Raw genomic sequence first — 22074 nt, forward strand, 5'->3', positions numbered from 1 at the left:
GTAAGATTTCTAGGGACATTTGTTATCAATGTTTTTAAATGTTAGTGGCCAGGCCGAGTGGCACTAGTTTCATACGTAAAAATAAAGGCTATATTATTGACACATATAAGATATAAAGAGTTCTTTATGCAAAATTTTCACTATTAAGGAGAGCTCTTAAGTCATTTAAATAATTTTAAATAAATTATATTAAATTGTTTATTTTTAATAAAAAGCAGAGAAATTTATACCCGTAATTGTAGCTAGTTTCTGTTTTGTTGAGTCTTGTAGGATTATTGTTGTGCTATTTTCCAATAAGGTGTCTGGACTTTGTACAGGTACATGAATATTTCCTTCAGAGAATTGCATTTCATTATTAGATGGGTTTGCATGTCCTATATCTTTATTGTCCCGATCTAACATAGGGGTTACTTGTTCATTTTCTAACTGAGACATATCTATACTATTTTGTTCTCGTATATCAGCCTCACACTGTAGCACGTTTACTTCTTCTATACTTTCAAATGAATTTCCTTTTTGTTCTGTAGATTGCGTAAGATTATTTACATTTACTTCAATCGCTTTATCTTTACGCATAGTACTTTCGTCAATAACATTCTTCTCACTACATGGTTCTTTTATACATGGTACATTTACTAAATACTTTTCCACTATTGCATTTGGTCCTGTCAAAATAACTAAATCGTTTTGTAACGAATTTACAACCTTTACAAATTTTTCGCAATTTTTTTCAGAAATAGATGGTATACATTGAGTTTGGGTTTCAAAGATTTGACTTTGTAGCGATATTAATGCTTGTTGCAGATTTTGAGCCAGTTGTATTTGTTTTTTATTAATTATTCGGTCAATACATCCTTCTTTTACTTCGCCTGATTCCATTGCTGATAGACTTTGTTCTAGCTTTTGTACTAAATCTGCCGATTGTTTTAAATCATCTACTTTAAGAGTAACTGAAATTTCTTCCACAATTTCTATTATTTCTATGTATTGTGCCATATGTTGCAGTAGAGAGTCGGTATTTTCTGTAAATAATTCTATTTTATTATTTTAGTAATAACTAGATGAGAAAAAGCATAATTTATAACAGAATAGTTAATTTATAATTCATATTCATTTAAAATCCGAAAAGTTTTCGCAAACGGAATCAACTAAAAGTTTTAGATAAATGCGAAATGTAATTGCAATGTTGATAGAATTTTTGGTTTTGTAAAAAAAAGACACTAATTAAAACATTTTTATATTTTAAAAAAGCTTTATCTAGTCATAATAAATATGAATGTACGAACTTACAAAATCTTTCGAAGTATTCATTTATATTTTATGTCATTGGCAGAATTTATAAAAATCTACAATTTTACGAAAATATCAAGTTTTTATTAATACTTAAGTTTTTATTTTATTAATACTAGCGGCCCGCTCGCGTTTACACCCGCGTGAACTATGTTATTATTAATTTCTGTCTCCATGACTACGTCCTAGACTATACCTTACCTTTAGAAATAATCTTTTCATCGGATTTGTTATTTGACAACAATACTTTGTGTAAAACTTTTTCTATATTTTTAACAATGTTGATAATAGTATTTACATTTTCACAGTGATTTCTATTCTTTATTGTATTCAAAGTTTTATTACACAAACAAATTTTATTCTTGATTTCTAATACTAAAGACAAATCACTTTTACTAAATAATAAATTTTTGAAATCTTCATATTTATTTAGATGATCACAGATTTGCTCTAAATCGCCAACATTATCTGAATCCATTAAAAATGAAACATTTCCAACATCGGATTTTAGCATCAGTTGCTCCTTAACTCTTGAGATTTCATTATAAAACTTATCAATGTGATCTTTTGCTTGTAACATATAGGGGATTAAACAACATTCTTGATTATTAACAGTATTAGAAAATTCTTGATTCAGACCAACTTCTATATCTTTCTGCAATACTTGAGAACAATCCGAAATACATTTAATAATAATCAACATTTTTCCACTGCCGATGGCTTTTTCATAATCTTTATGATTGTTTATTATATTTGACAATTCTTCATAGATGTCTTTAAGTTTATCTTTTTGATTTGATTGTAAAAGACGTGAAATTAAAGGAATAAATACTTCAAACTGCTTAAGAGTTTCGTTTTCTTTATTATTTACCTCTGGTTTTTTTGTGGGACATAAATATAATTCTTGAAGAATTGATGATTGTAAACTCTCTATGTATGGCTTTGTAGATTCTATGAGGCATAAAAATTTGTTTAATAACTCTTCATGGTTACTATCACCAATATTACCAATGCTTCTTATACTCGATTCATTGCTAGTAATTTTAGATAGAGGTATGTTAATAACCTGATGAGAGTGATTCTCAACTATTTCCGTTAATAATAATTGTAAATGCTTTAAGCATTCGTCAGTATTAGTCATAAAATGCTTTATTTCATTATGTAAGTCTTCAGAGAGAACTTCATGATGTTTATATTTGAATTCTTTGAAATCTATACAGACACTATAAAATATTTGTAATAGTTTTATCAGTTTCTTTGGACTTAGTGGTTTTTTCAACAAATTATATAAAATAATAATTTCATTTTCAAAAGATTTACAAAAACTTTCGACTTGTAATATTTCGTCTGTTAGTAGTTTTTGTGGCAAAACATGAATATTATTTAAAATACTTTTGACATTATCTTGCACCTGCTTTAGAGAATTTAATTTAACGTCACATTCATTAAACAATATAGTTTCGTACGGCAAAGTCAAGTCATAAGAAATATTTACTAGCTCATTTTGTGCTAAGAAAACAATAATATTTTGAATCTCCGTCATATATTCTATAATCAATGCTTCAGTTTCCAGTGAACTAGTTTTTAGAGCAATAAATGAAATTACTTCATCGTCCCCGGATACTATTGTAGTATAAAGATTTTCTACGATGCGATTTAGATGTATTATTTTAATTTCACCTGGATTGTTAGTTGCTTCCATGAAGTCATTCACTTTTTCTTTTAATTCAATTTCTTTATTATTTAGTGGAACATTAGAAGATTTTTTGTTTAATAAAATATTTAAGTTAAAGCATATTTCTCGTAAATTTATTATTTTATTTGATATAACGATAGCTCTGTCTATCGCCTCAGTAGCTGGTTGTATTACATTAAAATCACCACCAATGTCATCTAAGTGATGTTTTAACTGATGTAAATTTTTTACAAATGTGTTAAATTTTACTTTGTTTAGTTCAGGCAAATCTTTTACAAATGGAATGTTAGAAATGTCAATTTCTAATAGCTTATAATGAAGTTCTTGTAGAGATCTAATTATTTCTATTACTTTTGATGGTATTGGCCATTTATAAACCATTGGATGTAATATTACTTGAAGTTGTAAATTTATATTTTCTATATCAGTAACAATCGACTTGAGAGCTGCAGTTTCATGAACTTCTGTAAAAATATCTAATATCTCTATGATCTGTGTATTTTGAACGTTCGTAATGCAATTTTCTATTGGTAATAATACTCGAACAGTAGCTGATTGCCATGTATATGGCATGTGCTCAATAACTTGTACAGGAGTTTCTTCTACGACTGCTGGTATAAGAATGTCACAAGGCAAAATATCTGCAATTGACTTCAAACCAGATATATCTTCTAACGTAGACATATCATCAACTACTTCTATAATTGGCTGTTCTTGAATAATTACTACGCAACTCTGAAGACTTTTTACTACATTTGCAATACTGCTACTTATATCTGAATAATTGATACTTTCTTTACATTGCGATATAATGTCTTGTTGAAGAATTTGTAATGTATTGCTTAATTCAAGAAGAGGCTTAGCATATTCATTTAATATTTGACTGTGTTCTTGGTTGTTGGTATTTTCATATAAAACTTCATTTAATACAGTCATAGTTTCATGTAAGTCACCTATTTGGTATGCAATAGATTCTGTGTAAGATAAACTGTCAAGGTCTGATATATTTTCGTCATTTTCAGCTTCTTGTACTATATTTGCTATATTATATTTAAGATCCTCTAATATTGGGCAAATTTTATTTAAGGCACATATCAATGGTATTTCTTTAACTGTTTCATGCGGTGTTATACTGCTTAAAGCAGCAATCGTATGCTCGAGGCGTTCTAACAATGGAGTAACTCTGTTTTTATTGTATTGCTCTAGGAGCAAGTCTTGAGTTGTTTCTAATTCTAAGCTAAGCGTTACGTCTTGTAAATTAATTATAGATTCATGTATATCATCCAATACTTGTTTGATACATTTCGATACAGGTAAAATTAAATCTGACTCAAATAAGTATTCATTTATGTTTTTTTGAATAATTTTAAGTGTATTGCTTATAGTAGCCAGAGCGAGAGTATTATTTGATTCGATATTTTTTAACGAAGCATTTACTCTATTAACGCCATCACAAATTTCCAAAAAGTTAACATATTTAGTACCATCATTACTTTCGATAACATTTTCAAGGACTTTAGTTAAATTTTTATGAAATTCTGACATATGGGTTTTTACGATTGGCGTATTGTGTAATAAAGGTAAATTATTTTCTAAAGTAATTAATATTTGTGCCATTTTTTGCAAGACTTCTAATTTATTGTCATTATTTAAAATGTCATACTTTCCAATTTTCAGCTCAAGATTAAGAAGATGTTGGGAGATTTCTTGTATATTTAATTTAATTGTACTTATTTTTTCTCTTAAATTTTCTTTATTATAATTTTTATCAACATCTTCAGAAAGCTGTTCAAATGATGTTCTTAACTTTAAAACAGGATGCATGACAGCCTCTATAATTTCTGTATTATACATTTGCAAATCAGATTTTGTTTCAAGTATTGACAAATTTTCTATATGTTCCAAGGCGCTTTGTAAGTCCTGAATAGGGACGGCCATATCATTTAAAATAATTTCACTATTGGCGTTTTTAATATTATCGTTACTTGAAATATCTACTACACTTAGAATCTGTAGTAATGATTTCAAAGAATTATTCAATTCGTATATTACTTTTTGAGTATCATTTAGGTGCTTTGATTCAACAGAAACTTCATTGACGTTGATTTCAATATCCATATTTTCAATTTTATATTTTTCAACTATTTCTAGTGAATAATTTATAGTACACATTAATTCATTAGTAATTTTTTCCATGTTTATATTTGTAGGTTCAACAGGGTCATAAGCTTTATGTATGGTAACAATTCCTTTTATTAAATGTTGTAATTCGTTTGCACATTTCTCAATAATAGATATAGAAGTCTTCTGTACAAATGTTTTGTTATCACTTTCGACGTCTATACATTTACTAACTATTGTAAGTGATTGTTGCAAAACTGCAAGGGAATCTGGTAACCGTTTTATCAAGGGTATTACCATTTTAGAGCTTTCGCTTATTTCCTTTATAGCGTCGATAATACTATGAATTTCAGTCAGGGGTGTTAAAATACTATTAATTATTTCCAAACTCTGTGAAGCAGTGGCAGCGGTCGTCATTAATTCTGACTTAAGAATTATGTCACGTTCAATAATTTGTACTTCGTTAATGATCTTTGTAATAAAGGAACCTACGTTAGTAATTTCTATTTTAAGTCTTTCTTGATTTGCAAAAGTATTTGCGTTATTACTTTCTAATGTTTCATCTGCGATATTTTCGTTACATTTTTCACTTTCAGAACTTGATCGTCTTGAACTAGAACGATGTTTTTTGGATGTTTTATGTTCTGTATTCTCCACATCAACAGCTTGTTTCAGTATTTCATCTCTGAGTAAAACTGTTTTAGTGATTTCAGAAGATTCCTCCAAAGAAGGCTTAGAAGATTTTGATTTTGGTTTTCCTGAACTACGTGCACTTGCAAAACTTTGTAAGTCACTCTCAGATAAAGCTTGAGTATCATCATCTTTCTTTTCTTCAGAAGTTGATTGATCTCTTGATAAACTAAAATAATCGTCAACACTTTTTTGTGAATCCGATTTTTTTCGTTGCACTTTTTTGGGAATATCGGTTTTTTCTTCTGATAATAATGCTATAGTTTTTTCCAAATAATCTTCGTCATTTACGGATTCCTGGTCTAATAATAGCTGCGGTGCCCCATTTTCATCAGCTATTGATATATCTTCTATGTCAGCTTCAGTTCTAAGATCTTCGTCGGGAGACGTAAAATATTCGGGAGAGACATCAATAATTATAGCTTCCATTAGTAAGTTTCCAGAGGTTGAAGTCTCTTTAACAAATCTTAAGGGAGGGAGCTCAACAACATTATGTTCCGTTACATTCTCTGAAAGTTGATCGGCATACATTTCCACTATTTGCAACGCTTCTTCTTCAGTCAAGTCTGGAGTTTCATATAAAGACACAGAAACTTCTTTACCATCAAATGAAAATGATATCTCCCCTTTTTCATCCAAAGTGATATCACCAATAGGTGTATCGTACATTTGAGAAGTTCTTTCTTCATGAATGGTGCTAAGTGACAAATTTCTTTGCAATTGCTCATCAGCCTTTTTCTTGCTTTTCATTTTCATAGAATCTTCAAAACCAAGCAACGATGCAGAACTAGCAGCAATTCCCATACAGTTTTGTGCTTCACAAGTGTATGTACCTAGGCAACATGTTCCATCTTGACCAGAAATTATTCTATGAATATCGCCTGGCTTTAATTCTTCACCATCTTTATACCACTTAAGGACTGGTTGAGGAACACCAATCACCTTACATTCTAAATTAACAGCTCCTTCATCAGATAAAATAGCTTGAAGATTTTCAAGAAATCTGGGCTTTTTATAATGTCGTGGTATTATTAGCTTAAGAAAACATGATGTTACACTATGCCCATAATCATTCATAGCAACACATTTCCATTCTGCTTGGTCCATAAATTCTAGATTTTGTATATCCAAGAAGAAACCTTGTTCTTCTTTTCCAAGATGACATCGAGGAGATTCATCTACAGGTTGATCGTCTCTGTACCACAATACTGTGGGTTCCGGCGGAATGGCAACTGTAATAGATATTAATCAATTATTTATTAATAGACTCCGAAATTATATAGTTGTTACATAAAATAAGCAATATTTACCTTTAATAATAAAACGGAATGGTTCATCAATCTTTGCTTCAACACTTTTCAACCCTTGCAAGAATTTAGGCGCTTGATTTTTTGAAAATAGTTGAAGTTTTTCTTCTTCATTAAGTTGATTCTGAATGTCTTCCACAGTAAGTTCTGCAGAACTACTAGCCTGCCCCATACAATTTCGGGCTATACAACAATACGAGCCTAAAGAGTTAGTGCCAGTAAGTTGATACACATCTCCAGGTTTTAATTCTTGACCATCTTTAAACCAACTTAGCACCGGCGTAGGAAAACCGACTACTTTGCACTCGAAGGAAACTAGCCCTTCTTCAGTCAAAACAGCTTGCAAATTTTCCATAAAACGTGGCTTTCGATAATTTTTGGGCACTAAAATATATAAAATATTTTTATGTAGTAACAAATTATTACATAAAAAAAATTGTGTCGTTGTTAACTAATTTCAAGAGTCATGTTTACCATCCATGGAAACATAGCACGTGGAGATACCAACTCGACCCCCTGCGCTCGTCGCCACGCACTTCCATTCACCTTCGTCAGGCCACTCTGCTGACGGAACCTCCAACAAGTAGCCACCCACACCATCTTCAAGCACATGATATCTAGAATGTTAAATTTATAAAAACAAAAAATTGTTACAATTACCTATATAATAGTAAAGTTTATGTAAAGCTAGTTACTATACATTTGGCAATTAAACATATGAAATATATCTGAAAGCTTGTTGTAAAGATAATTGACAATATTATTTTTCTTTTTTTTTTGAATGTATGATTATATGTGTGTCTAGACCTTCCATTTACCAAATTTGAAAAATTGCGTGTATTATAAACTTTAATAGAGACAATCATCTCTTAACTTTCAATGTAATAATGGATCCAATACACTGGAATTGATTATTACTGGCTAAAAAAATGTATTTTTTTAATAAATTAACAAGACCAACTAGCGTACTGGTAGTCTGATGGTAAGTCATCACTGCCACGACCTCATGTAACACCAGAAGAGCTACATGTGCGTTGCCGGTCTTTTAGATGGAGATATACGCACTATTTAGTTTCGAGTATCATTGTGTGGCGCATGGAAGGAAGTTCCTACAAGACTAAACCAAAACTGTACCAAAGCAGTGAAGTGCCACGTACTCTGTAGGTGTGAATGATATTTGAAGTTGTCACGTACTGTATGGTTATAAATTACGGCGGCCTACACCAGGTGAAACAATTCCCCTGAACACTTTCCATGATAAATGCACTAGAGAACTCACTGTTCTCTACTCCACGTCGTCTCCATGCAAAGCCAAAATGTCAAGCGTTTCATAGGTTATTGAATTCCCAACGAAACGAAAGGCCTTACGTTGTATGTGATCAAATGGTTTGAGCTGATACTGAGGTTTTGGGGTCTGGTAGATGAGCCCAGAGGTGAAAATATTACTTCTAATCACTTATCGATTGCTTATTCGAATGCTTAACATAAAGCAATCGACTGCGGCACGGGTCGTTCCTTGCAAAACTTCGAGCATACAGGCTTCCCGAGAAGTTATGCAAAAGAAGCGTCAGCTGTTTAAGTGGACGCAGCATCAAGGTCACTTTCGGATATCCGGTCTGAATACATGACTGGAAATCCTTCTATTCCTATTATATTATCATATTTTTTCTAGGTTCAAATATATTTGGGAGTAGAGTAACATGGGCTATAGCCCTCTGCTCTGGGATAATGCAGTAGATTACAAAATTAAAAAGGGCTGAAAAGAATATTTCCATTACCTTTCAGATGCTTCAATTTTTCCTTCTTTATTGTACCAAACAACACTGCGAGGCCATGGTGGCACTACGACGTTACAACTCATTGTGAGACGTTCACAGATCCTCACGAATTGATCTTCCAATTCCTTTGTAAAAATTGGAGGAGGCTCTGGCGTTATTGCACTAAAATTAAACAAGAAACACAGTGGGAAAAAGAGCAATAAATATATGTATTGAACTATTCTACTATTTATTTTCTATATATATAGTTAAAGACGCTCCAAGGTGTATTTTGTCTAAACAGATTGGAGATAGTACATGTACGTATATCAACACCCGCATAATTAGAACTTAAGTTACAGAATGACTTTAAAATTTCTGTAATTTTTAATTTTATTAAAAAAGACAATAACAAGCTTACGCGTAGATCTTATTTAGATTTCCGTAAATTGCATAATGTAAAGTCCGGTTACCGCCGCAGAGCAGGCCCATTAAGGACTATGTATGTTAAACTCGCAAGAGTAAACTGCATACAAAGATTGAACAATGATCGGGTGGAAAGGACCGAGCGGGCTGAAAGAGTTGAAATGAACTCGTTCAGTTCTTCCCTAGAACTGAACCAGCGAAAGGAAGTAATTACACAAAACTAAACTTATTGTTGGTGGAAATGTAAACGATTTTTTTTAAATGAAGTCCGCTCATTATCCGCTTATTTTTGTAGTGGCAGACTTTAGGTTGTCCAGAGGCCGGTCTCAATAGCTTACCTACCTTTCACAATCTGTTAAATGATACATAAACGGACATACAATAAATTTATATGTGTTACACGATTATATAATTACTTTTAGATTTAACATTAGGTAAATAATCGTGTAATACATATTGTCAAAGATAGATAAGTTATTGAGACCGGCCGTAAAGTAAATTATAGATAATCAAACAAAATTGCGAGTATTTTTTACCCTGCTATAGGTCGTGTGGAGCCCTCCCTACTCGCGCGGCCGACTACGTGAACTTTTGACGAAGAATATGCCCTGCCCATACAGTTGATTGCTTCACAAGTGTAGGTACCCAAAGATGTAGGGTCATCGGCGTTCGCGGTCAAGGCAAATACGTCACCCGCTTTGATTTCCCGGCTGTCCTGTAATATTATTAATTAACAATACATTAATAAATATATGAAGCCGTTGTGGCACAGTGCTGGACTGTAAACGCGACGGTTGTGTGTTCAATCCCACTCGGGGGGATGAGTTATTTAATATTTTCATTTCCTTGTTCTGGTAATAAGGCAAAGCGCACCGTAAGTTTCGCCTCTCCACACGCGTTTCAAAATGCGGCGCAAAGTGGGTAAAGGAGCTTTTTAGCACTTCTCTCTGGAGACATTGATAGGCTATACGTACTCGTATATTAGTGCACGTAGCTTATGAAAAACAGATGAAAATCCACCATGTTTCAAAATCCACCAGTTTCCCCATGTCTTACCTTAAACCACCGAAGCACTGGCGTAGGAACCCCCACCACTTTACACTCGAGAGACACTGTGCCTTGCTCCGTGAGAAGTGCGCGAAGCTCTTCTACAAATTCTGGACGTTTATAAGCTTTTGGGACTGAAAACAACAATAAGATTTTATAAATTACTTTTATAGAGAAGAGAAAAGAGTTCGACTGCCACTGTTTCTGAATTATTGAATATTTTGATTTCCTTGCCCTAGTAAAAACGAAACGTAGACAATGCGCGCAATATCTCGGAAATTTGGGGATACTTATCCCCAAATTTCCTGGGGAGCGGAATATTTTAACACTAAGTTCCCTCCATCTGTCGTCATACTATATATGCATCATATAAGCAGCTATTGCGATTTCGTCTACTTAAAATATATCAACATTTAAGTAATTTTGTTTAATCCGATAGACATTAAGACTCATATAAATTTTACTTGGGAAAATTAATTGCTTGAAGAAAGGGCGACTGTTTATCCTTATATTTTACAAAATAATTATGATTATATATTTTTTTTAAATTAAGATGATACATTTAGCACTCCTATTCCCTTCTCCTATTTCGTTGAGGGAGTTAATATCGGGGGGGATTTTAATTCAACTTCCGATTTCGCGATCCTCGACGTGAAGATAACTGCTGCTAGAGGTATGACCACTTCTAGCAGTACGTTTTCTTCGCAAGTATCTGAGCGAAATAAGGGCCGAATAAATATAAAAAAAATACTTAAGTATAAAAATATCTTTTTAAAATTTGAAAGTTCGTCGATTTTTATTTTTTCGTTTTTGATAACAGCAGGGTTAAGACGAATCGAATGACGTTATAATCATCTAGATTGTTTAGTCTCGCTAAATTAGTAACAAAAGTTTGAGTGTAATAGTTACGTTGTCGTTGTTTCTTAGCTCTATCTTCTATTATTTATTTTTTTTATTATCTTTTTTCTTTTGCATGTGATTAAGATATAATTCCGTATTGAATAGCGAAAGTTAACACCGCGTTTTGTTTTATCAGCAGCGGAAAACTAGAATAAAATCACCGTTTGACAACGAAGCACTATCAGAGATTACTATGGCCACTGTACGAAAACGGATTGTCCAGTTATTATAAAAATATAACATATAAGAAAAATATAATATATAAGAAAAATTGTCGACATATATCAAAATAATAGGACTCAAAACAATTATTTTTGAAATTTCTGTCTGTCTGTCTGTGCGTTGACGCATGCCAATTTCAGAACCTTAATATCTTGATAAATTTCCCTTAACATATAGCTTTTGTTTTACTTTATTCGGTTCACAAATAAAAACTTATATCAAGTCAATCGCACGCAGTGGAACTCGCCATAGAGTGGTCCATAATAATACACGTATAACTAGAAGAAAATACAACTTACCCAGCACATTAAGATGTGCGGAACAGCTGGCCCTGCCGCCGGAGTTCTCTGCGGTGCACGTCCACCGGCCGGCGTCGTCCACGCTCACGGCGGAGACGTCCGCGCACCAGAAGTTACCGTCGCGGACCAGCGCGATCCGCTCTGCTTCGAGCAGACGCCGTTCGTTGCGATACCATGTCACCTATTGATGAGATAGTTATTTTTTCATTATTTTCATGTATTTTTAAAGCAAATCTAGGGTTATATATTGTCCACTTTTCGTTGATACCTGATGTTGTTGTGTCTCAGATCAGAGTTTCCTCGGGCACCTAAAATGTGCCATGACACAATCATTTTCATTTAATAACGAAAGTGGAGATCGATCTTCCATCAACTATCACAGCTACCTAGTTCCTGCGTATCTCAACTGCTATAGGCGTTATTAAAGATAAAAAAAAATAAAGTAACAATTAATATTTCAACAAGATAAAGGCTCAAGCAATTTAGAAGATATAAAATGTTGCCATATCAGAAAGTCACCTAAATATAATTTTATAGCTTCAAATATAGCTCTTGCTGTTAAATTAAGATTATAATTGGACCCTAATCAACATCTCAAAACAGTGTTTTGGCATAAAATACTACCATTAATATTGTTTGTAGTGCTAAGTTTTGCCATTTTGTCGTACAATTTCCTATTCACTCAGTGTAGTTAAATATCATATATGTGAGAATTAATATAAATATTCTTTTAGTGTAAAATAATCTTTAAAACATATCGAGATTTGCTATTATGGTTTTCACGATGTCTCACTTAAGGCAATACTTAGAAACTCGAAAAACGGAAGTTGTAAGAAAGTAATAATTCTTAACTTATCAATCAGGCCGTCGTCTGCACAGCGTCTTACTGTAAACGTGACGGATGTGGATTCGATTCCCACTCGGGGAAATAAATTATTTTCATTTTCTCGCTCTAATTACAAGATAAAGCGCGGAGTTGACTTCTGAGAGCTATTGTATACTTTTGTTCAAAAATTGTACGGAAAGTGGCGACCCGGTTAACACTAAGTTCCCTCTAGCTACTTTACTATACTCTAGCCTACGGAACTTGTTTTTCATAAATATACTAACGAAACTAAAAATAACCCATAAATTTCTTATTAACAATAAAAATTATTGTTAACATTACAACCTATGACATTTACAATCACCGACTATCACTGCCACTGAGCTAGACAGTGCTTTACTATCACATATACCTACTATTCGTAGTAAAATAAACAATAAAAACGACATTTTAAAAGATATAATTTTCATTCATAATAAACATTATATAAATACACTGGCGGACGATGAGATTTAAAATAGAGGAATTATGTCATTACGTTTGACTTACGCATTCCTCAGTTGTTCAAGGTAGCATTCACTTTCCAGGAGTATTATATTTATTTAATAACACTAGAAGTTATTATGAAAACAAAATGAAAATGAAAATATTCTTAAAAAATGGTAGTTTGACCAAAATCAAAATTAACGTTATATACAAATATAGAAAATAAAATAGAACAGAATAATTACCCTACATTCTGTAGAGCTGACAATTTCAACCAGAAACCTGGTCCTAGTCCCGACCTTCACGGTAAGGTCCTGCAATCGACGTAGAAAGGTCGGCGGGTCTTCACCTGTCGGCATTTCCTCCGGGGAGACTTCCAGTTGTATCCGGGTCGTATCTTTCCCGGCAACATTGCTCGCCTGGCAAATTATTTCAACTATAGTATTTTTCAACTCATTGTCATCACTCACACCGTGTGACATTTGCACAACGATAACGTCAAATTAAATTATACTACCCGCCGAATATATGACAATTAATAAGAAATTTGAAGGCTGTGACGGCGAAACGGCCCGGTAGGTATCTGATTACAGCATGCTTGTAGATGCAGTACATATTTGGGGAAATTAATTATTTTTATTTTCTTACTCTGCTAACAAGACAAAGCCTAACTCAACACATAATGACTGGAAAATTGAGCGGAAAATAGAGAACAGAGTGTCTAAGTTCCATCTTCATATCCTGCTGCTGTAGGATACAACGAAATGAAATTTAAAAAAGAAATAAAAAGTAAAAGAAAAAACAAAAGTAATTAGAAGTTACCAAGATAAGTCCATATTACGTGTCTGATTGAGAGTATGTTATTATGCACTCTCATATTGTAACGGTTTGTTCTTGTAAACATCTTAAGAGGGAACTGCAATACATCAACATGGTTCCGGCTCATATTTTATTTTCAGTTTTGAAACGTTCAAATATATGCATTATAAATAATATAATACTAATAATAATATTAAACTCTGGGCACGCATGTTCCCCACTAAATAATAATCAATATAATATATCCCTTATTTTGAGTGATTGTCAGACAGAGGCAGAGAGAGAAAGAGAAGAAATTATCCATACAAGTTTTTTGGAATATATAGAAAATAATTCATAGGATTTTCAAGAAATCCTATGAATAGAGAGAACAAATAAAGGATATTACGTCGTACAATTGAAACTAGTGCAGACAGAAACAGAAATATTATGACAAGAGTCATAAAGCCCACGCAAACATAGATGCTGGTTATAACTAGTACTAATAAATATTTCTTGACTTACTTGCAGGGTGTATACGCCGCTGTCGGCTGTCTTCGCAGCGGAGATGGTGAGGCGGACGCCACCCGCGCCCTCGGATGTGGTGAAACGGTCGTTCAACTTCGCTCCCGCACGAGTCCTGGATCAAATAAAATTTGGGAAAAAAACTATATTAATAAATTACAAAATTACTATATATAAACTATATAAACTATATATGTCGCATGTCGCTACTTGCATCGATAAAAGCTGTTCGTATTTAAGCATACCCAAAAAGAAGACACATTAAAATCCATTCTTACATCTATTTTATCAAAACTAAAAAATTCATTTTTAAGCTATTACCGTACTTAGAATAATAAAAAAACAAAAAAAATCGTAAAAAAAAAAGTTTCTCTTGCAAATATTTTATATTTTTTTAGTTTTTAGTTAAAGTACTCATATCTACTTAATTTTAGTTTATTTTGTTCCATTATTTTTTTTTAATTAATTTCAACGAATTTGAGATAAATAATACTTAATTTTCTGTTAATTCCTTACTTATCTATACGAATATAATAAAGCGGAAGAGTTTGTTTGTTTGTTTGAACGCTAAGATCTCTGGATCTACTGGTCCGATTTACATTGTTTTTATTTTGTATGAAAGCTGCATTCTTCAGAAGTGCTATAGGCTATATAACATTACATTACACATATATACTAATATATTAAAATACTTTCTAATTTGACATGCAATTTATTCTGCCATGTTAATAACAACCGTCGCGTTGCTACGCAACCGTTACCGCGACATTTTGATATTCATCCTTATGAAAACAAATATAATAGTCACTTTTAGCATTTTATCTAGATTGAAATTATAGTTTACTGTATAACATTCTAATAAATAATTAAGGAGATATCACTGATTCGAAATGACCTAACCTTCGGGCGGCATAGTATGAGTATGAACGACGCGAACGGGCATTTGACGTTGACGGTTTTATAAATTTTCATACATTTTCGAACTATTGTTAATTTTTATGTAATTATTTGTTGTTTACAATTTATTTAAGCTACACTTTGGATCTCTTCTTATTTTATTTGATATTGCTCGCAAAAAAATTTCTATTTAATATAGAAAAATGTTAAGTTATTTCATAGAGTCGATATCTATGTACGCACGCACGGAAAACTTTTTCTAATATTAAGAATATCCTTTAGTTACTTCTTTTGTTGGCTCATTTCAATAACTCCGATATTTTTTCTAATAGTATGTCTCTACTTTTTATTCTTTTTGATTATTTAAGCTTATATTTTCTTACTAATTCTATTGTAAACTGAATATAATTTCATAAATATATTTAATAGATATTCTTATAGTTTAAGCAGGCGTAGCCGCGTCCGGGTCCACTAGTACGATATATAAAAAGAAAGAATCAAAAACCTCATTTAGCTCTATTATCTATACTAATATAATAAAGCGGAAGAGTTTGTTTGTTTGTTTGAACGCTAAGATCTCTGGATCTACTGGATCGATTTACTTTGTTTTTGTTTTGTATGAAAGCTGCATTCTTCAGAAGTGCTATAGGCTATATAATATTACATTACACATATATACTAATAAATTAAAATACTTTCTAATTTGACATGCAATTTATTCTGCCATGTTAATAACAACCGTCGTCGCTACGCGACCGCATTCGTTACCGCGTCATTTTGATATTCGTCCTTATGAAAATAAATATAATAGTCACTTTTAGCATTTCATCTAGATTGAAATTATATTTCTATAAAAATTATATTCTTATATTTCAAGCAGGCGTAGCCGCGTCCGGGTCCGCTAGTCAAATAATATGGCCCGTATTCTAAATGAGGTGCCTTGTAACACATATTAACTTGGACGAATCTAAAGAAATGAGTCCGAGCATGCAGAAGACAATACACGCTGGGTGTAAGGTAACAATGTCACGCTTTTCAAAATCCTACGACCGTGACAATAAGATATACGATATTATTATGCAAATATTAATTATTTTTTGTGGTTTTTTTAGCTTTCTCTCAATAAGTCACTAAAGAAAAGCAAAAACTATTTATAGTATGTACTACTTTATAAATTACTATTTATTAGTACTACTTAATTATTTATAGTGTTTAATGCTGCATCTCGTTATATAGCAGGGTAGGCAGAGGTAACCTAGTGTAAAATCACTCCATTTCCCACTTTCTGCTTTCAGTTTAAGGAGAGGAGTGCGAGGAAAAGATAATATTAAATAATTCCTTTTTCCGAATGGAGATCGAACCCACAATCGTTGCGTTTACCGTCACGCGTTGTGCCACTGCGCTACGATGGCCTCGTTTCAACAAAATATTTATGACATTCGAATAGTCGAGCTTATTTTTATCTCTGAGTAAGGCCATCCTGGCACAGTGAATGAGTTGATAGCATTTTCCGTCCTCACAGAAGAAGTGCGACGTTGGGTACCGCACTCAACTTGCAGTATCTCGAACTCGAAAAGAGAAAGAGAAGAACAAACTCTCACTAAGCGAGAGTTGAGACTCTAGATTCCCGCTGCCTACCCATCATTTAATATTTTTTCAAAATATAACTTTTGAAGGCGAAGTATAACATGTATCTGCCGCCGTCAAAAAAAGTTCTGAAAGATCGAATTCTTGTGGATTGTTCACCAGCATAAACCACAGAACTCCTCCTGCGCCACGAAGACTTCAATAGCAATACTAAACATATCTAAATCAATATCCCAAATACTCCAGCTATATCCACCTTCACTCGTCACCGTCCATCAGACGTTTCGTTACGTAAACTTTTATAGTTATTCTAAATATAGATGATGTTAGCTTCAGTGATGAATGGAAGCAGTTGGCATTAGATTAATATTTATTAGGGCGTCCATTACAATACGTTGACTATGTTTTAAATATAAGATACTAGCGGCCCGCTCGCGGCTTCGCCTGTGTGAACTACGTTATTATTAATTTCTGTCTCCATGAGTACCTACGTCCTATAAGTGACGATCATACTTTGATACTCCTCGAATTTGTAGTAGCGAAGTTTCATACAAATTTTCAACCCTAAAAACAACCCTTTAGAAGTCGAATATTGCAAATACCCGTCTTAGCGAGCACCTACGTCCTATAAGTAACTCCTATGCAAAATTTGAGATTCCTAGCACATGTAGTTTCTGAGATTTCGTGATGAGTGAGTGACCTTTCGATTTTATATATATAGATAAGGATCTAGATGCTGCCACCCAGGAAGCAATTTATTTTATATAATAGAAAAGAATTGAATGATACATAGGTAAATTCTTTTCTACTTTGTTGAATTCACGTTGAATAATCCGAATTTTCTTTGTCGCACGGCGTGGTAATAAGAATAATAAGACTCGATAATTGAGACTTAAAATTTAAACTTAAAAAATCTAGACTTTGTTGACAACAATGCATATTTCATATTTAAGCTTCATAAAATGGCAGTTAAGGGATACCGGGAGGCTGCGATCGTTACTTACTCTAGGTTCCAGGTATTACAGGCGCAAGCGAAATAGGGCAGATCGATAATTGCAACCCTGGATGCAGCTATTTATAAAGCTCACAGATCTGACGCGCATGTCGGAAACATAAAGGCTCTGGGAAGTATTGGTAATTATGTAGGTACCGTTATTGGGTAGGTATCGGGCCCACATGTCTATTTTATTCGGATAATTTAAAGATTTGCTGTTTTTTTTTAATATTAAATGGCGATATTATTACTATATTCGTATCTATATATTATGTTCTTTCTTTGTCGCTATTTTTAACAAATTTTGAAATGTGAAAAACATTCTAAGACACATTTCAAAATTTGTTAAATTCTATATTAATATTAATCTCCAGGTTATCTATATATAGACATAAAATTAATTATGAAGCTGAAATTCGTGACCTTGCGACCCTTGTTTTCATCATTACACAAACGTCTGCCGTCCCCGACGAGTTGTCCGTCTAAAAATAATAGTTTGAGACGCCAATGCCGCGGCCAAACGCGTATGTCGATTACTTTGCTTAAGTTTCCGTACAATTATTTCCTCATATTTATTATAATATCTACTGAAATTGTCTTGGTATAACTTTTAACTTAATTTTTATATGAATTCGCTTCATAACTTTCTATAAGGTATATCTAGTTATAAACATAATTATGTGATTATTTATTGAAAAGATACTATAAAAATATAGTTAAATGTATCTTTATTACGTTCAATGAAATTATGATTTAAGATTTAAATTTTCTATTTAAAAAAAAATAGGATAATGGTGTTTTCCAATTTCGGTTCCTCCATCCAGGACGTACACGTAATGTCTCTCAATCAACGTAGAGCACGTGACCTATAGAGAAGGGTTGTAATTTAAGAAATTTATGATAAATATATATATTATATATTTTGATTAATATATATTTTGATTTGACCACTGAGGCCGTCGTGGTGCAGGGGTACAAGCGGTGGTTGTGGGTTCGGTTCCCACTCGAAAGAATAAATTACTATTTTTTAATATTTTCATTTCCCCGCCCTGAGAAACGTATACGTGAAAAACCCGGCGTTAAGTTCCGGCACTCAACACGCAATGCCTCTAAAAATCGGTGGAAAGTGGGGAACAGGGTTTCTTAACACTAGGTTCCCTCTGCCTACCCTGCCGTTTGCGGGATACAGCGTGAAGTTGACATATAAAATAAAAATATGTATGTTTCTCAAAACAGACAAATTAACGACGCGAATAGACAAGAAAATTTCCGAATAAACAAGCGAGCTTCATATAAAATGCATCTTCTTCCTTCAATATAATGCGCGAGTTGCTAATGCAACTGTTCCTGTATCGCGGCCTAGATACCGAAACATTTGTTTGTGCTACCACGTATTAATAGCAGTACAAAGAAAACATTAGCTTTGAAGAAAAAAGTAGGTGAAACCATTGTGGTACAGGGCGACAAGAAAGTGTTAATACAATGGTCGTATGTTCGATACCCATGTAAAAAATATGTCATTTTAATTATTTTCATTTCCTAAGCTTCGGTTTCTGTAATGTGTCTGTTTATTTAACGTGTAATAATTTTATATTAATTAATAGCTTTGATATTTACAATAATTTTATTATAAAAATTAAAATGTAATCTACCTCTTTGTTTAATTAAAATATATTTTTAAAAATAATTTTATAGAACTAGCAGCAGATGACGCTACTAAATAGACGCGGTCGATGTGGTCGAGATCGACTTTTCAAACTGAAGCGGAAAGACTAAGAGGAGTGGTCCTCCAGAATAATTATTGTATTAGAATTAAGGAGTTGCAATGTACGAGCTTAATGATTTTTTGGACTAACGGAAAATATAGAACGGAGAGTTATACTAGATTCTCTCTGCTACCCCGCTATAGGGCGTATAACGGGCGTGAAAGAAAGTAGGTTACATTGTGAAACGGATGGCCCAAAATGTGGAAATAAATAAAGGAAATCCGTTGATTCAGAAGCGAGCATCCTTTAACATTTAAAGTAATCGATAAGCTTGCTCTATTAATAGTTCCGAGCGCGTGGAAATTTTTATGCAAATGAGGAAGGGACCATTTTTACTGTGCCGTACTTCAAAGGATCATTTCGTTGTAGAGACCATTGATCTCGAGATAACAATGATAATAAATATCTCGAGTAAACAAAGTGACATTTTATTCTGCTGTCTCTAAATAAATGGATAAGAAGTCAGTAAAGTAAGTCAAATTAAATAAGAATATGTCCGAACTATTCTGCTCCCTTAGTTCCGATATTTATCTACGCCTTGAACTTGATCGCGAAGTGGTAGCCTCTTCAAGTCCTCAACTGAATTTCGACAGTCAGAAGAAAAAAAATATTCTATAAGATATGACTTGAAGCAAAAAGACCGTTTTAAATGACAAAACAAAAGTTTTTCGTATATATAAATTATATTCTAGTCTATGTGTACAGTGTGTAGTCACGTAAAGCCCGCAACGTACCGACGCACCCCCCGCCTCGGTCCCACGTTCCGACGTCAGTATGACTCATAAAAGTTACTATCGAAAATTACTGCCTATTTAGTGTTCTTGGAATAAATTGTAGGCTTTCTTTCAATATGATATTTTAACAATAATAGGTAATTTTATAGTCCTTCTTGAAGTACTTAATTAAATATATTGTTTTAGTATTAGATGCTAAGATATTACATTAGCATCAAAAATAAATTGAAATTTCAACTTACCGAAATACATGCATATATATATCGTATTATTAAATGTTAATAATTCGAGGCCAGTCGTGGGGCAGAGGCACAAAGTGTGACTGTAAAACCGACTGGTTCTGTGTTCGATACCCACTCGAGGAGACGAAATATTTATTTACGTTTATATTTCCATTTCTTCATTCTGGTGTCGAGGCATAGCGCGGCGTTGAGTTCTGTGACTCAACACGCATTGCCTCCAGAATGTCTTAACACTAGGTTCCCTCTGCCTACCCTGTTAGATGTTAGGTTAAATGTTAGGTTAAACAATGTTTTCCACAAAGTTTACGATCCTCTAAATCAAAAAAATATTCCAAGTGCCGTATCGTTTATAAATGAAATAGGTATTTACTTTGAAACTTCTCCTTTAGTCATTTTATATAGTTCTGTAAAATTTCTATTGGCTAATGATAATTATGATAATGTGATTTCCAATAAGATTTTGTTTAATAGGTTTTTTTTTTTAAATAATTTGATTATTATTTTTCCTTGTGTTAAAGTAAGCAAGTAATATTTATTAAATCGTGACTCGATACGCAAGGCCTCCAGATTTCGGCGGAAAGTGGGGAACGGAGTTCTCAATACTATGTTTCCTCTGCCTGCCGCCTTCTCTGTTCTGTGCGGGATACAGCGTGAATGTGATAAATCAAACCGTGAGAAGCAAAATTATATCCTTTATATTTCATTTTTGAAATATTTTATTTTCCAAAAAAAATGATTCTAACTTTCAAGCCTTTAAATATACATACATACATACCCTTCGCAAAAAAATAAATAAACTGTTTTAAAATTAAGCGCAAACAAAAGAAAACTATGTGCCGAATCCAGGTGAAATCTTAGGAATTACACTATGTATTGTAGATTTAAATCCTACTTGCAAATATAAATCTACAATTATTGTTTATATACAGGAACAACAAAATAAATATGAAAACATTGCCTTGTAAGGCTATCTATATATAAAAGGACTTGTCGTCACTGACTGACGCGCGCACAGCCGTAACCGCTGTGCGTAGAAACGTGAACTTTGGACAGATGTTTACTTTCGTAATCTGGACATCCACTAAGAAGGGATTTTGAAAAATTTTAACCCTAAAGGGGTGAAATCGGGGTTGAAAGTTTGTATGGAAAAAAAATTTAATCGGCAAAAATTAAATCGATTTTTATAAAACTGTAATTTCAGACTCTTAAAATTTTTTATCTCAATAGTTTTGATTTTTTTTCGTGAATTAATTTAATTTCCTCTGCCATACCTTGCTACATGCACTTTACGCTCAGAGAAGACGAAAGAGACTAGAGTCCATATTTATAAACTGGTCTCAATCAATTTCGAGATCGATCTTGAGATACCGTTTTCAATTATAAATTATATATCTTTGAATGAAAACGGCATCTTAAGATCGATCTCGGACTTGAGAGCGATTTGTAAATACGGGCCTAGGACAT

At 32.9% G+C, this 22074-nt stretch overlaps 1 protein-coding gene across 3 annotated transcripts in view; it reads right to left on the reverse strand.

Annotated features, from left to right (window-relative positions):
• Positions 1–22074, reverse strand: part of LOC146526824 (uncharacterized) — a 39732-nt gene that overhangs the window by 14575 nt on the left and 3083 nt on the right. For all 3 annotated transcript variants that reach the window (XM_085206818.1, XM_085206819.1, XM_085206817.1), the window contains exons 2-11: positions 14391–14505; positions 13313–13486; positions 11756–11936; positions 10344–10468; positions 9824–10002; positions 8883–9044; positions 7579–7721; positions 7108–7488; positions 1492–7029; positions 231–1022 (exon numbers count right to left, since the gene is read on the reverse strand). In XM_085206818.1, coding sequence (XP_085062944.1) covers positions 231–1022; positions 1492–7029; positions 7108–7488; positions 7579–7721; positions 8883–9044; positions 9824–10002; positions 10344–10468; positions 11756–11936; positions 13313–13486; positions 14391–14505 — 7790 coding nt within the window. The remainder of the gene's footprint in view (positions 1–230; positions 1023–1491; positions 7030–7107; positions 7489–7578; positions 7722–8882; positions 9045–9823; positions 10003–10343; positions 10469–11755; positions 11937–13312; positions 13487–14390; positions 14506–22074) is intronic.

Source organism: Heliconius melpomene, chromosome 21 (genome assembly GCF_056956725.1).
Source record: "Heliconius melpomene rosina isolate 202511_hmr_F chromosome 21, ASM5695672v1, whole genome shotgun sequence".
NCBI lineage: Eukaryota > Metazoa > Arthropoda > Insecta > Lepidoptera > Nymphalidae > Heliconius > Heliconius melpomene.